This window comes from Nannobrachium achirus (genome assembly GCF_963921795.1).
Source record: "Nannobrachium achirus genome assembly, chromosome: 2".
Taxonomy (NCBI): domain Eukaryota; kingdom Metazoa; phylum Chordata; class Actinopteri; order Myctophiformes; family Myctophidae; genus Nannobrachium; species Nannobrachium achirus.
In genome coordinates this window covers 20,340,107-20,356,433 of record NC_137811.1, presented here as the reverse complement: position 1 = coordinate 20,356,433, position 16,327 = coordinate 20,340,107, and the positions used below count along the sequence as shown (strand labels likewise).

The following is a 16,327-nucleotide window of genomic DNA, read 5'->3' as shown; positions in this document are numbered from 1 at the left end:
TCATTATCTCGGATCTGGGGAAATGCCACGTTGGGCATTTTGCGCACTGTTTGCAAAAGGCCACGGCTGAGCCAAGACGTCTCATTTCTCAGGGCATCATCAGGTGCACATGGGGTAACCGACTCTCCTGAGAGATTTGGGAGCAGTACACCAATAGGTTTTTCAAATGACATGGCTCGTTTGTTGAAATTAGATTATGGATCTGTAAATAATGCATAGTTATGGATTGTCTGGCCTCTGATAGGTGGGCTGTAGGTGATGGCTATCTGAAGATTCAAAATAAAATGAACAGCCTGATTGGGCTCGATTGGATGATTTGTTCATTCCTGTATCGGTATCGGTAATTCCCATAAGTCAAGCACTTAACGCCAAAAATGGAAGACCTACACAACCCGTGATCTTGTAGATCTGCTATTTGGCAATCTTGGAAAAGAGATTTGGTGAAGAGGGGGGGGGGGGGGGTGGGGGGGGGGGGGGGGGGGGGGGGGGGGGGGGGGGGGGGGGGGGGGGGAAAGAGCGCACCAAGTGTATAGATAGGCAACTCATGTCCAGTTTACTACGTCTAGAGGGTTTAAGTGGATAAAAGTTTGCCTATGCTAGCTAGCATGGCGAGTTCTTGGATTGGAGCTTTATTACACCTCTTGCTTTCTGTCAGACTGTGGTATGGAGCTACTCCTTCATTTCTAGTGTCATTCATTCAGAGCAAAAATGCCTTCTCTGGGAAAAAAAGGGAAAGCAAGTAAGATTGGGCAGACTGCCCTCCATTCGAAAGTAGATATATATAGCTCTGTTGACTTCCGAAACTATGGCAAAGTAAGGTAGAAAAAAAATCAGGTTAATGACCGTGGGAAATGTAAAAAAAAATAAAACAAATACAAAAAACGTAATTCCTTGGACTTTGCTCGCGATCTTTTCCTCCAGTGAAGGTGCACCGCTCCGGAGAATTTGAGGAAGGTAGTAGTAAATTATATGGGCCAAGTTGTGGGGAAGTTGTAAGGTTTTGAATATCAAAGTCGTATTACTTGTCCGGGTCCATTTCTCTTGACGTGTCTTACGTTTGTTGATTTGATTTTCCTCTCTTTTGTTCTCGCCTTCCTCTAGCCTCCAGGGCCCATGGATCCAATGGCCAAGATGAGGGGTCAGCCGTACGGAGCAGGGAGCCCATACTCCCAGCAGCCTCAGCAGGGACCCCCCACAGGTCCTCAGCAGGGACCTGGGTACCCCGGCCAGGGCTATGGCCCCCCGGGCCCTCAAAGGTACCCTGTGCCTGTGGGTTTGCAGGGACGGACTCCCGCGGGCATGGGAGGCATGCCTTACGGGCCACAGGTCGGTAAAGCCAGAGTTATACTTAGTGTAGCTGCACGCCGGTGTCAGGCGGCATAAATAGCTGATCAAAGCGAAGTAAAGCGCTGTGAGCTTGGAGATCTGCTCTTGTTGGTGCCTGACACCTGTCCTTATAGGACAACTTTGTTTTTTTACAACAAAGGGTTCATATTTTAGATTGTCATTAGAGAAAAGTAGAGAAAAGTAAAGATGAGAGTGTTAAAATGTTTTCATTTTCTTTCTATTGTTTTAGCAATTTTAATTACTTTGATTTCAGTGCATGGGAGCATGTGTACAAGTGCCTAAATGTGATTTTTTTAGACACAAAAAGCCGTCAATTTCTTTATTACTATTTACAGTAACACTACTAGCGCCCATAAGTCATATCCGCCATGAAAGATTGCGGTGCATATTGGGGATGGGCTTATTGTATCTAAAAATGCATATTTAGCCACATGCACACATGCCCCCAACCACTGAAATCAATGTCATTAAAATCGCTAAAACGATAGAAAGCAGTCAATGAAAACGTTTTAACACTCATCTTTTCTTTTTCTCTAATTACAATCTAAAATATGAACCCTTTGTTGTCCTTTAAATGTAACATAAAGTAAACCACGATCATGACTGCTATTGGATCTATTTGATAAATCTGTTATGTTGGTGTATAAATCAGTGTATTTTCTGTTCAGATGGGATCCTATGGCCAGCAGGGGCCAGGAGGGTACGGGCCTCCGAGCCAGGGGCCGTACTACAGCCAGCCGGGCCAGGCTCCTCACCCAAGCCAGCAGCAAACCCCCTACAGCCAGCCCCCACAGCCAGGACAGCCGGGCGGGCAGTCCCCTTACCCAGGGCAGCCCCACCCTTCCCCGTCGTCAGCTTCGCACGGTCAGGGCGGGCAGCCCTATCAGCAGCAGCAGCAGCCCCACATGCCTCCACAGTCCCAGGGGCCGCTGCCAGGCCCGTCCCAAGGGCCCTCCCAGTCTCAACAGCCACCTTACTCCCAGGCTTCAGCACCTCAATCTGGAGGCCAGTCAGCTTACCCACAGCAGCAGCAGCAGCAGCAGCAGGGGCCTCCTAGCCAGTCCCCGCAACAGCAGCAGCAGCAGCAGCCAGGCTCCCAGCCTCCGGCCAGCTCACAGGCCCAGCCCGGCTACCCGGGGTCTGCCCAGGGGCCACAGCAGCCCCCCTCGCAGCAGCAGCAGACGTCTGCTCAGCCGCCACAGCAGGCAGCGGGTCACAGCCAACACTCGCAGGGCCAGCCTGCTTCGTACGGCCAGAACGCACCGCAGCAACAATCACAGCAGTCACCTTACCAACGCTTCCCTCCTCCACCACAGCAGGTACCTTGACCTACCTACCTAACAATATGCCTACCTACCATCTGCCAAAAAAATAGCCGATCTACAAGCGCACAATGCGTCGCAAAAAACATTTGATAGAGTGAGAAAAAGACAATCAATTACGTACGTACAGTATATTATAAGTACCTTTTACCAATTATAGAGGGTTTAAGTGGTACCGGATATGCAGCTCGGTAAATAAAAGGTCAATTGATCCCATTGCGTGACGGAGGACGATATCACGATAATTTAAATCTACACGATACAATTATCGTGAGTGTTTTAATATCGATTATCGTCCCATTCCTAGTGTGCGTGCACGTACACATGTTTAGTCTTTTTCCTGAGTGGACACAAATAAGCACGTGAAATAAACGTGTGGTGTGTGTTGTTCTCAGGAGGGCTCACAGGACTCGTTCCAGTCCAGCGCCCCATCCTCTGTCCAGCCCAAAGCGGGCTCTGAAGACAGCCAAGGACGCCCCTCCAGCCTTCCGGTCAGTTCAGCCCCATGTCTCAATTACCTATTGATAGGGCTGTCACAATTATTACATAATCGTCTAATCGCGATTATTTGACATAATCGCGACTATTTTTCATAATCGTCATAATCGTTTCCATGTTGAAAAATGTTTATATATATATATTTATTAAGTCAAAACTAGTGGAAATAGCAGATCTACAAGCTCACAACGCGTCGCGATGCGACGCGTTGTGAGCTTGTAGATCGGCTATTTCCACTATCAATGTTCATTTTCAAGTATAAAGTTGGCAAATATGTCAGTAATTTCTTTGTATATTTAGTTTACGTGTCATATCTACCGTGTGCAACTTCAAAGCCTAAAAGCCAAACAGAAATGTAATTGTCAACGACAAAAACACAATTAAATCGTTAATCGCAATTATTTGAGCGACAATTAATCGTCATGTAAAATGTCATATCGTGACAGCCCTACCTATTGATAATCCACAATCTTTGCCTTTTTTTTTAATGAACAAATTGACATGCATGAAAAAAAAGCAAGCGATTTTATCAACATTTTAGACCTTGTTGCACAAAAATAGACAATCCACAAGCTCAACGTGCCAGGATGCGTTGGGAATCTGCTGTGTTCACTATTTCAGAAAATCAATCGTTTCTTTTGAATCTCTTAAATCAACTGGCTCTTTTAACTGTTAACACCCCTAGTCTCAATTTTTCTGACCATGGAATTTCAGTGAATTTGAGAGCGTAGAGTCAGTTGTGCTCATGATGAAACCAAAAGCTTGAGTTTGGATAATGACAAATTAATTGAAATTATTCAACAGGTAGTTCCGACGAAGCAACCTGATTGGTTGAAATAGCTCTCTACCTGTGTGAATAAGGTCTCCTCAAAGAAAGAAATCAGCTCTGCCCGGTCGCAAAATAGCCGCCCGCTCGCTTTTTCGTTTTCCGTAGGCGATGCCTTGTAATCGGCTACGCTAGTAGTTTTCATGTTAAGTTCAGGGACATAGTGGCGAAATCTGGCATTAAAAAATTATGAATTTCAATAGATTTTCTTAATTACAATGAAATGTAATAAAAGTTGCAACTGTCATCGCAATATTATACTCGAGGGTACTTCAGCCCTGCATACGGAACTCGCCTGTCAGCTCGTTCCCGCAGCATATAAAATGAACTACAATGCAAACACACTAGCAGGAGACCGTTATTCCTGACTCAAGCTGGGGAAAGGTGCACTGTGAATGGCTGGAAACGGTCTCAGAGAAGGAAGCATGAGCTCAGCTCGTCTCCTTAGGTCCTTATCCTGTTCCGTTCTATAGCTCCTTTATCCTCACAGCTACAAGGGGAGTAGAGAAGGAAAGGACATCTACACGAAGATAGATAATTGTGTCAAAACACGGAAGCTTGTAGGCTTGATTTGACACTCGTAAAGTGACACATGCGTGTAGATTGCACTTTTTCCGACTAAAACTGATGAAATACGCGACGTGTCACGCGAGCTTGTAGAACGGCTCTTGTCGATGTTCTTTTATAAGTATAAAGTTGTCAAATATGTCAGTCATTTCTTTGTATATTTAGGTTATGTGTCATGTCTGCCATGTGCAACTTCAAAGCCTACAAGCCAAACGGAAATGTAATTGTTAACAACAAAAACACAATTAAATCGTTAATCACAATTATTTGAGTGACAATTAATCGTCATGTAAAATGGCATAATGGTGACAGCCCTGTGTTGGAGTGAGGATGGAGGAGCTCCTAGAGCAGAGTAGATAGAATAAGGACACAGCCTTTAGAGTTTAGTTCAAAGGTGTGCTGCTTTGAGTATGCATGCATGTGTGTTTATGTATGTAGGAGTCACATGGCAGGGCCGCTACACGCTGACTCAGTTATCATCCTACAAACCTTGGTAACCATGGTAACGCCCAGCGCTAATGTGTACTGTGCGTGTGTTTCCCTTCAAAGATAAATAAGGGCAAAAGCCGCTGTGCCATTGATTTGAGTCTACACAATAAAGGAATTCTACTATGCTAACTATGCTAGAAAAGAACAACAACAACCATGTAATTGGACCATTGCTAACCATTATGTAGGTGTGGATTAAAACTTAGAGCTTTTGGAAACAGGAAAAAAAAGGTCGCATTGACAGTTCTCGTCAGGCTCAACAGTAAATAGGGGAGCTTTTCAAAATTAAGTATTCAGAAGTTCAAATAACAAAGCACATTTTCTGTTTAATGTCAATGCACTGCTGTATTACATTCTTGTCATTTTCCAGAATAATAATTAATGATAATTGTGAAAGTAGCTTATTGCTTTTCTTTTCTTCCCACTATATTTGAAATATGGTGGTTAATTCATTTTTGCTTTTTTCTCCTTAGAATTGTGGTGGAGTCAAAAGTGAAATATTTATGTTTGAAACGTATCCAAAAACATAAATACTCTAATAAAGTACACAAGTACAATTACTCATAGGGCTGTCACGATTATGAAATTTTACATGATGATTAATTGTCACTCAAATAATTGCGATTAATGATTTAATTGTGTTTTTGTCGTTGACAATTACATTACTGTTTGGCTTTTAGGCTTTGAAGTTGCACATGGTAGATACGACACATAACCTAAAATATCCAAAGAAATTACTGATATTTGACAACTTTATATTTAAAAAGAACATTGATAGTGGAAATAGCTGAGCTACAAGCTCACAACGCGTCGCGATGTGACATTTTGTGAGCTTGTAGATCTGCTATTTCCACAATTTTTTACTTTCAAAAATATATATGACATTTTTTCAACATGGAAACGATTATGACGATGATGAAAAATAATCACGATTATGTCAAATAATTGCGATTAGACGATTATGTAATAATTATGACAGCCCTAATTACTCATATAAATCATCTGTCGGGTTGAAACCTCATACGTCCAGGACTTGTTACTTTCAGGATTAAGTTCAAAAGCATCAAAAGTAGCAGATCTACAAGCCGCTTGTAGCTTCGTGCCGCGTCTCAAGCTTGCTGTAGTGTATACCGTATGATGAAATAGGGCGTTAAATTACGGGGAAAAAAGCATAAAAAGTATGGAGATGGGACGTTTCTTCCCGACAACTAGAGGTGTGCATTGGCACTACCCTCACCATTCGATTCGAGTACGATTCACCAGGTTTCGATTCGATTCTACGATGCATCGCAATGCATCACACTTTTCTATATTGGTGCACAACATGGCAAATTCTTCATCTGTTTATACAAGCAGTCAGATATACTGAACAACATATTGTATTTAGAATTATATTACATGTAAACTTATACATACAACATTATGATTATATTATAATTATATATATAATCATATTTAGGCTTCGATTATCGATTATGTCAAGTTGCTGCATTGAATTGAATTGCAATGAATTGCTGACTCGATTATTTTTGACACCACTACAGACGACAACGAAATGTACTTTCTTGCCAGTGTTTAATTTTGTTGACCGAGACTAAAAGACTAAGATATCGATATCTAGTCGACAAAGACAAGACTAAGACGATTTCAGATGACTAAAACTAAATGGTGTGTTATTCATAGGGTTGGGCGATATGGTGATAAATATCGTTGAGACGATACAATGTCTCCACGATACACCTTTTCAGAGATATCTTATACATTGTGATACAATGAGGGAGCCTTATAAAAAATCCTGTTGAATTGTTAATACAGAGATTTCATTGCAGAACTAATTTAAACCTGCATTTTGGTCTAAATCAGTAGTTCTCAATCTTTAACCCATTTAGGCCTAGAATTAGAAGGATTCAAAAGACACTTATAGAATCGGGTTCAAAATTCTAATGTTCACGACTTTTCAAAAATAGCAGATCTACGAGCTCGCAGCGCCGCGCTGCGAGCTCGTAGATCTGCTATTTTTCAATAGTTAAAGCATAAAATAATGATACACAAAATGTGTACCCGTTCTAAATGGGTTAAAATGTCAAGGTCTCCTGCTTGCAAATGAAACGAAATGGACCCGGAAGGGTCCATTTGTATACTGTCAGAGTTACATACTTGTAAGGATCAATATAGACCTCCCAAAAGTAACCCATAGAGTCCATGGAACCCACATTGAGGACCACTGTCTAAATGGTCCTTTACTCCTTTTTTTTTTAGTTTTTGTTACCTTGTACTGTAGGTGGTTGTACTGTTAAGTAACTTGAAAAATAACCATGAAAACCAACATGAAAAATAATCGTGATAAGATCGTGTATCGCGATACAGCTTGGGAAAATATTGTGATATTGTGTTTTTCCATATCGCCCACCCCTAGTTATTCCAAAGACTACGACTAGGTCTGAATCAGGAGTGTGCTGTCTAGGGCTGTCACGATTATGACATTTTACATGACGATTAATTCTCTCTCAAATAATTGCGATTAACGATTTAATTGTGTTTTTGTCGTTGAGAATTACATTTCTGTTTGGCTTTTAGGCTTTGAAGTTGCACATGGTAGATATGACACATAACCTAATATATAAAGAAATGACTGACATATTTGACAACTTTATACTTAAAAAAAGAACATTGATAGTGGAAATAGCCGATCTACAAGCTCACAGCGCGTCGCATCGCGACGCGTTGTGAGCTTGTAGATCTGCTATTTCCACTATTTTCGACTGGAAACTATTATGATGATTATGAAAAATAATCCCGATTATGTCAAATACAGTATTTTCTGGACTATAAGGCGCACCGGACTATAAGGCGCACTGTCAATGAATGGTCTATTTTCGAACTGTTTTCGTATATAAGGCGCACCGGACTATTAGGCGCACATAATAGACGCTACCATTGTGTTATGCATCCAACAGATGGAGCTGTGCTAAAGGGAATGTCAATGTCAATGAATGATCCATATATAAGGCGCACTGGACTCACTATAAGGCGCACTGTAGTTTTTTGAGAAAATTAAAGGCTTTTAAGTGCGCCTTATAGTCCGGAAAATACGGGTAATCACGATTAGACGATTATGTAATAATTGTGACAGCCCTAGTGCTGTCAGAATGAACACTGTCTTGTTGCTTTAACCTGTCCCCCAACTGCTACTGCATCTTCATCCAACACCCGTCTGTTGTTTGTTTCTCAGCCACCGGCGCTGACCCGGCCTCTCTCTCGTTCTCCCGTTCTGGGTTTTCAGGATCTCTCGGGCTCCATCGACGACCTGCCCACGGGCGCGGAGAGCAGCGCCCTGAGCCCCGGGGTGGTGAGCACCTCGGGCGTGTCCAGCAGCCAGGGCGAGCAGAGCAACCCGGCTCAGTCGCCCTTCTCGCCCCACACCTCGCCCCACCTGCCGGGCCTCCGCGGGGGGCCCTCGCCCTCGCCGGCCGGGTCGCCGGCCAGCTCCAGCACTCCCCGCGCGGGACCCCTGTCGCCCGCAAACATGCCAGGTATGTCTGTCTGTCTGTCTGTCTCAGTCTTCTGGGCCAATTGTTAGAATTTTTGGATATCTGCTTTTAAAAATATGTATATTTGTTTTATTTTCACATGAGAGTATAATTATGGAGGATTTAAGTCATCCTTGTAATTTCCTTTGGCTTTTGCTATAAATACTGCAGAAATTTGGGGTGAAGGACACCCGGAATGCTATAGAGCTTTACTATAAAGAGACAAAATGAGATTTTATCAAATTATTTATTTTACGGTTGTCTTAACTTGGTTACTGTTCGTCACAGCCTTGCTGTCGTTTCCCCCATTTTATCCCAAAGTGATAAATAACTTGATTCTGTACTACTTCCGTACTCCAGGACACCAATTCAGTTGAGCTGAGCTGAGCTTCCTCGGGTTTATTTGGCTAAAAAGATTGTTTGTGAACAACAAACCCAGCAAGTCAAATTCCTCTGTGTTGAAACTAAGCATACATTCCTAATAAAGTACTGAGCCTTATCAGTTGTGAGCTAAAACTCCACTTATACACTCCCATGGATTAAAGTTCTCGGTCGCCACGACTGGCTACTTCCACGACAGCGGAAGTAGCCGATCTTCAAGCTCTCAATGCGTCTGCGGTGCATTGAGAGCTTAATGTATATAGATAGGCTATTTTCGGTTATAGAGGGTATGAGCGTGACATTATCATCATACCCGGAAGTCATGCGGGAACGCCTACTGAGTGCCAAAAACTACTTTCTGGCCTTGACAACCCATAGATTCAAACAGAAAAGTCCTATCTGATTACAATTACTTAAACAACGTTAAACTCACTTTGACACTCACTTTATGCATACCCTCTATTATCTGAAGATAAGAGCATTTGAAGTGGTCAAACTAGCAAACTGTGTATAGCAGCATCTTCCATAAAACCCTAATGTTCTCGGATATTTCATAAAAGCAGAGGTTAAAGCCTGATTGGCAGTATGTAGAGCAGCAGGAACAATATGACTAAAACACCATAATTTGACATTACCATTATGTTAATTGTTTAGGAAACGACACTAATGAAGGCTGCTTCAGTCGTGAGATTTTATTTAGCTTTATTTAATCCATGCACTGTTTTACTTGAGTGCATGCACATTAGTTACTATCCACCACTGGCTAGTATACTAGCTTCTGCTATGAGTGCAAACTTCTGTTGAGAATGATGATGCGTTTGAGGAACTGGGTGTGATGATCGGTGCAGTATTATGCAACAGTTTCTGTTTCTTTGATGCATATTTGCTGGCATTGGAATTTTACTCAGCTAATTTTTTCTTCTCCAAATCATGTACTACACCACTGTTTCTCAATGTCCGGTTCCCAGGGCTCCGAATACACGTGTGTGCGTGCGTGCGTGTGTGTGTGTGTGTGTGTGTGTGTGTGCATACGTAACACGAATAGTGATTTTTAGTATTCGATTTATTCGACCTCAAAGTATTCTAATAGTCGAATATTCGACAGGACTGGCCAAACTATCAAATATTAAGTAAGCAAGAGGCGAACATGCTCACAACGTGAGGCTTTGTGAGCATATAGATCGGCTATTTTCACAATATTTATCTGCGGAACAGATTCACATTAAATGTAATGCCTACAATTCCAAGTGCTTGTCAGGGTGGGGGTCCCCAGTTCAAATATGTTCATTTTGGGGCCTAAAAAGGTTTGAGAACCCCTGGCATAGAGCATTAACAAATTCATCCACCAGGGTCATTGACAACTCATTCTTATGACTTCCTATCTAGCCAAGCTTTATAAACTATATATTTTTGAAAGAGAAAACAATAAAAAAATAAAAATAAGCGAATATTAGGGATGGTCCGATCAGGTTTTTTGGAACCGATCACCGAGCACCGATCACAAAAGTTTGATCACCCGATACCGATCAATCACCGATCCGATCAAGTTATTATTTATATATTATTTATATTTTCTAAATGTTAATGTTTTAACTTTAATTAATTAATTCACTCATGAATTCATTTATATATTTGCCTTATAGTTATTTACCAGCATTACTATTAGAGATGTTACCGATCAATCGGCAATGGATCGGATCGGGCCGATCAAAGCATGATCGGCGATAATCGGTGGTTTAGATCAAAAGGTAAATGCACCGATCCGATCGGATCGGTGCATCTGATCAACCAGCCGTTCAGTATGCCCACTTGAGGCCATTTTGGGGTATTGATTTCCACAGTGCTGAAGGAATAATTAGTTACTGCTATGATAATAAATACATAGTAATGCTGGTAAATAACTATAAGGCAAATATATAAATGAATTCATGAGTGAATGAATGAAATAAAGTTAAAACATTAACATTTAGAAAATATAAATAATAACTTGATCGGATCGGTGATTGATCGGGATCGGGTGATCAAACTTTTGTGATCGGTGCTCGGTGATCGGTTCCAAAAAACCTGATCGGACCATCCCTAATTACTATGTATTTATTATCATAGCAGTAACTAATTATTCCTTCAGCACTGTGGAAATCAATACCCCAAAATAGCCTCAAGTGGGCATACTGAACGGCTGGTTGATCGGATGCACCGATCGGATCGGATCGGTGAATTTGCCTTTTGATCTAAACCACAGATTATCGCCGATCACGCTTTGATCGGCCCGATCCGATCCATTGCCGATTGATCGGTAACATCTCTAGCGAATATTCGACTTCGGTGAACAACGTCTAATAGTGACTTTGATATTCGAATATTTGATGAATGTGTGTGTGTGTGTAACTCTTTGAGTGTGCTATTGGAAGTCAGCATCCATTTGTGCACAGTCACTCAGAGTTAAATAAAAGCAGTGTTGATTGAGGTTCCGGAGCAATAAAAGAGTTCTGTCTGTTGCCTCGATCAAACTTGGGGCCCTTGAACTTAATCGTGCACACATCCACACGCCTGCTGCGCCACGGTGTCACTGAACAAAGCTATGAGCTAATTTAGTTAGCATTTTTACACTGGAGCCACACAAGCTGCACAATGTAACATGGCAGTGAATGGAGTTCAGTTTTTTTTGATGTGCACAGACCCCCATCTGAAAATAGATTTTGCCAAGGAGGACCATCATACAAGATTTGTGTTGTCAAAATGTTCCACACGCTTCCCAAAATCTTTCACAAAGATATTTAGACATCTACAAGCTCACGATGCCTAGATCGTCTATTTTCCAAGCATCTGATTTACAGTAATATAGGAGTTAAAGTGGAAAAACAGATTTTGATGCTATATTAGCTAGTTTAGCTGGGAACCCCCTCGGTGACACTGCCCACTTGTGCCAGGTTGTCCACTACCAGGACCTGGGTAGAGTGGTGTGAAAGTGGTACTAAAAAGTAACCAATCCAGAGTAGGTCTGAGCTAGGCCAAACACTTCATAATGACTGATCACTCACTGACTTTTCATTTAGACCACCAGGATATAGTTGTAATACATGATAATAGATTATATTGTGTTATAACCACTATTATAATCTATTATAGTGTATTATAGTTATCATAGTAATACATTAATACTTTATAGTGTATTATAATCACAATTATAATCCATTATAGTGTATTAACTCCCTGACCATGAAGCTAGATAGCATTTATTTTAGGTTATAGAAATTTTATTTACTAATTAGGTGCGTGGTCTACCTATGTTATTGTTTTTCTAGATTGATATTCCTATGCTTTTGTTATATTGTTATATTGTTGTTAATGTACTGACATATTCTCTTATGCTTATTATAGTGATGTGTATTACCTGCTTATTGTAAGTCGCTTTGGATTAAAAAGCATCTGCTAAATGCCTCAACTGTAAACTGATTAGTTACGATAGTCGTAATAGTTATAACAAATTTATATTGTGTTATAAGCACAGTTAAAAGGGTCAATTTGTTTCTTACCGATAGGGGTACTTTTGTGTAATGGAAAATGTAGATTTTTGCGTGTGGTGCGGTGTAGTGTAGTGTGGCGCTAAAGCTGCAGTTGAAAAGGGGCTTTTGAGAACTACCACTCTACAATACTCAGCAGTAGGGATGGGACGATATGAACATTTCATATCACGATTATTGTGTCAAAAGAAATCGCGATTTACGATATTATCGCGATAATCAAAATCCATTATCCTCGGGCGGAACATAATTATGCAAAAAAAATAGCAGATCTACAAGCGTTGCGACGCGTTGTGAGCTTGTAGATCTGCTATTTCTTTTGGCAAAGACATTTGATAGAGTGAAAAAAAGACTGTATCAAGTATGTATAATATAAGTACCTTTTACTTATAGAGGATTTAAAGGACAACTTTAGTTTTTTACAACAAGGGTTCATATTTTAGATTGTAATTAAAGAATATAAAAGATGAGTGTTAAAATTATTTCATTTACTTCTTTCTATTGTTTTAGAGATTCTTATTTCAGTGGTTGGGGGCATGCATACAAGTGGCTAAATATGTCATTTTACACAGAATAAGCCCATTGCCAAGATACAACGCAACCTTTCATGGTTCGATCATGTGACTTATGGGGGCTAGAAGTGTTACTGTAAATAGCGATAAAGAAACTGCTGGCTTATTGTGTCTAAAAAGACATATTTAGCCACTTCTACGCATGCCCCCATGCGTACGCTGGCCCCACAATTTAGCACGGTAAACGCGATAAAACAATAGAACAAAGCAAATGAAAACATTTTAACACTCACTTTTTCTTTTCTCAAATTAAAATCTAAAATATGAACCCTTGTTGTAAAAAAACAAACTTGTCATTTAAGTGCTACCGGATATACAGCTCGGCAAATAAAGGTGAATTGATCCCAGTGCATGACGGAGGACGATATCACGATAAATTAAATCTCCACGATACGATTATCGTGAGTGTTTTTTATCACGATAAACGATAATATGGCGTATCGTCCCATCCCTGCTCGGCAGCTCTAAGGCATTCACGTGGTTCCTCTGTGCTTGCAGGGACCCAGATCCCCCCCAGGCCGTCGAGCGTCCAGTCGGACGGGTCCCTCCACCCTGCCATGAGCCAGTCCCCCATGGCACAGGACAGAGGTACAGTACAGCATGCATGGAGGACACTGACTCATTAGGATTCCATAGATGCCAGCACGTTTTCTATGGCAGTGGTTCTCAACCTTTTCAGGCCGCAACCCCCAAAATAATCATATTTTAACAGGGGACCCCCCACCCTGCACAAGCATTTGGAATTGTAGGAGTTGGCATTGCATTTAGTTTGACTCGATCTACACCATTGTGAAAATAGCCGATCTACATGCTCACAAGTGAGATTGTAGATAGTCTATTTTTAATTTCTGCCTCTAATTTTTGACAATTTTACCAATGTTTGACCAGAGGTACTAAAAAGCTCTTTAAAATCCTTAAATTGTCACTTTAGAAATGTGCAGATACCCTGCACTTATACTGTGTGTTGGTCTGTTTACTGTTGTGTTATCATTTAGCTAAACATCTGGGGACCCCCAAAATAATTCGGGGACCCCTCTGGGGGTCCCGACCCACAGGTTGAGAACCACTGTTCTATGGCAGTGGTTCTCAAACTTTTACATTTCAAAATAGCAGATATAGATTGCCGCGCTGCAAGCTTGTAGATCTGCTATTTTTGAAAGAATCTTGAAAACGCGTGCAAGTCTTTTAATATTTTATATATAAATGTCTTCTAAATCAGTGGTTCTCAATCCTTTTCATGTCTATGACCCCCCCAAGATTACATGACCCCCATCTCAAAATATGTTGTCCCCAGAAGCAAATATTTGAGTTACAAATGTTCACTTTTAAAAAGATATACCGGTATTCAAAGATTTACACACAAAAACAAATAGCGCATCTACAAGCTTGCAGCACAGCTCTCGGTGCCGCGCTGTGAGCTTGTATATCTGCTATTTGTTTGTTAGTTAAAGCATAAAATAATAGTTAAAGTGGTTCCAGGTCTTAATGCAGTGTACACATGGACCTATTAGGGTCCATTTGGTTCCATTTGTACACTGTCAGAGTTACAGACTTGTATGGGTCAATTTAGACCCCCATAAAGGAACCCACAAAGTCCCTGGAATCCACGTTGGGAACCATTGTTTTATGGAAGCATGCTGTGCAATGAAAATGGCCTGAACTACAAGCTCTCAATATTTTAAGATTGGAGCATTTGAAGTGGTCGTGATCAGAAAAACCTTCCTTAAAATCTTTTATAGTCTCGGATATTTCATAATTATTAAAGAAAACGTTAAAGCCTCAATCTGTGATTTCTTCACCTGGTTAGCAGTATGTAGAACAGGAATATTACTAAAACATGATACATTACATTACATGATGATACATGATTTTACATACTGGTATTGTGTTGTTTAGGAATCGTGCTAGTGTGGGGGGGGGCTCCTTTCATACTGTTTAATCGCATGTTAGGACTTTAGCTTTAATCCACGAGTATGCTAGCAGTATTTCCTCAGTCTTTCAGTCAGTCTGTCTCCTGGAGATGAGAGGTATTTCCGTTGATGGCATAATGTTCAAGGCTCTCCACTAATGGGCCTGGGATCAAACGTACAGTAAATGTGAAAGAACTACAAGAGGAGAGTGCAGTGCACTGTATACTCTGCTTTTAAGAATGCTGTTTGACGTTTGCATCATGATGTTAGAGATTGAACCGCATCCTTCTGGTCTGTTGTTGTACTGTTAGAGACGGATACTAGGGCTGTGACAATTATTACATAATCGTCTAATCGCAATTATTTGACATAATCGCAAATATTTGACATAATCGCAAATATTTTGTCATAATCGTCATAATCGTGAATGTTGAGAAATGTACATACATTTACAAACATTTTCAGAAATAGTGGAAATAGCAGATCTACAAGCTCACAACGCGTCGCGATCGGCTATTTCCACTATCAATGTTATTTTTTTAAGTAGAAAGTTGTCAAATATGTCAGTAATTTCTTTGTATATTTAGGTTATGTGTCATATCTACCATGTGCAACTTCAAAGCCTAAAGCCGAACAGAAATGTAATTATCAACGACAAAAACACAATTAAATCATTAATCGCAATTATTTGAGTGACAATTAATCGTCATATAAAATGTCATATCGTGACAGGCCTAACGGATACATTCTTTATTAGCCATCAAGCTTCATTTTCGCTCTGATAGAAACCAATGGGTCACGTGACGGTTCCCATCGTCCATATTTTCTTACAGTCTATGGTGGGGACAAATGATCTCTGAGCCTGAGCTTGAGTTGCATCCTCAGTAGTCTGTGTACCGTCGTCCGGATGACATGAGGTGGTGTTGACTGTATAGCGGTTGCGTTGCGTCACTAGAAATGGCTATTTCCTTTCTAAGTTACTCAGGGACTCATACTTTGATGTCATACTATTTATCCTTTATTTATATGTTTATTTGACAGGGACACTACAAACAAACTGACTGTATCAAGTTCTAGAAACATGAAACCGTTGCAATTAATTTGCGACCCCAGTCCCTGGTTAAGCCTTTCTATACAAATATTTACCTTGTTAAAAAAAATAATCCAATTGACAAAAGCATGTGCATGAAGCTCTAATCTAAACGAGTACAAAATCGATAACATTCGATTCAGTCATTATAGCAGTGTTGTTAACGTTTTAAAACATGCATAACATATTAGTGTTTGCAGCTTTGGTCTCATTTCAACCAGGATTTAACCTTTTTATTAAACAATTTGAGATCCATTTTTTGTTGGATAGC

The 16,327-nt window shown here is 40.7% G+C and overlaps 1 protein-coding gene across 8 annotated transcripts in view; it reads left to right on the top strand.

Moving 5' to 3' along the window:
* The window catches only part of arid1aa (AT-rich interaction domain 1Aa), a 55,079-nt gene that overhangs the window by 3,424 nt on the left and 35,328 nt on the right, over positions 1-16,327 (top strand). For 4 of the 8 annotated variants that reach the window (XM_080754323.1, XM_080754322.1, XM_080754324.1 and 1 more), the window contains exons 2-6: positions 1,102-1,326; positions 2,016-2,666; positions 3,065-3,160; positions 8,333-8,582; positions 13,555-13,644. In XM_080754323.1, coding sequence (XP_080610449.1) covers positions 1,102-1,326; positions 2,016-2,666; positions 3,065-3,160; positions 8,333-8,582; positions 13,555-13,644 — 1,312 coding nt within the window. Of the gene's footprint in view, positions 1-1,101; positions 1,327-2,015; positions 2,667-3,064; positions 3,161-8,281; positions 8,583-13,554; positions 13,645-16,327 lie in introns of all 8 variants that reach the window. The other 4 variants (XM_080754320.1, XM_080754319.1, XM_080754318.1 and 1 more) reach the window with 1 other exon arrangement.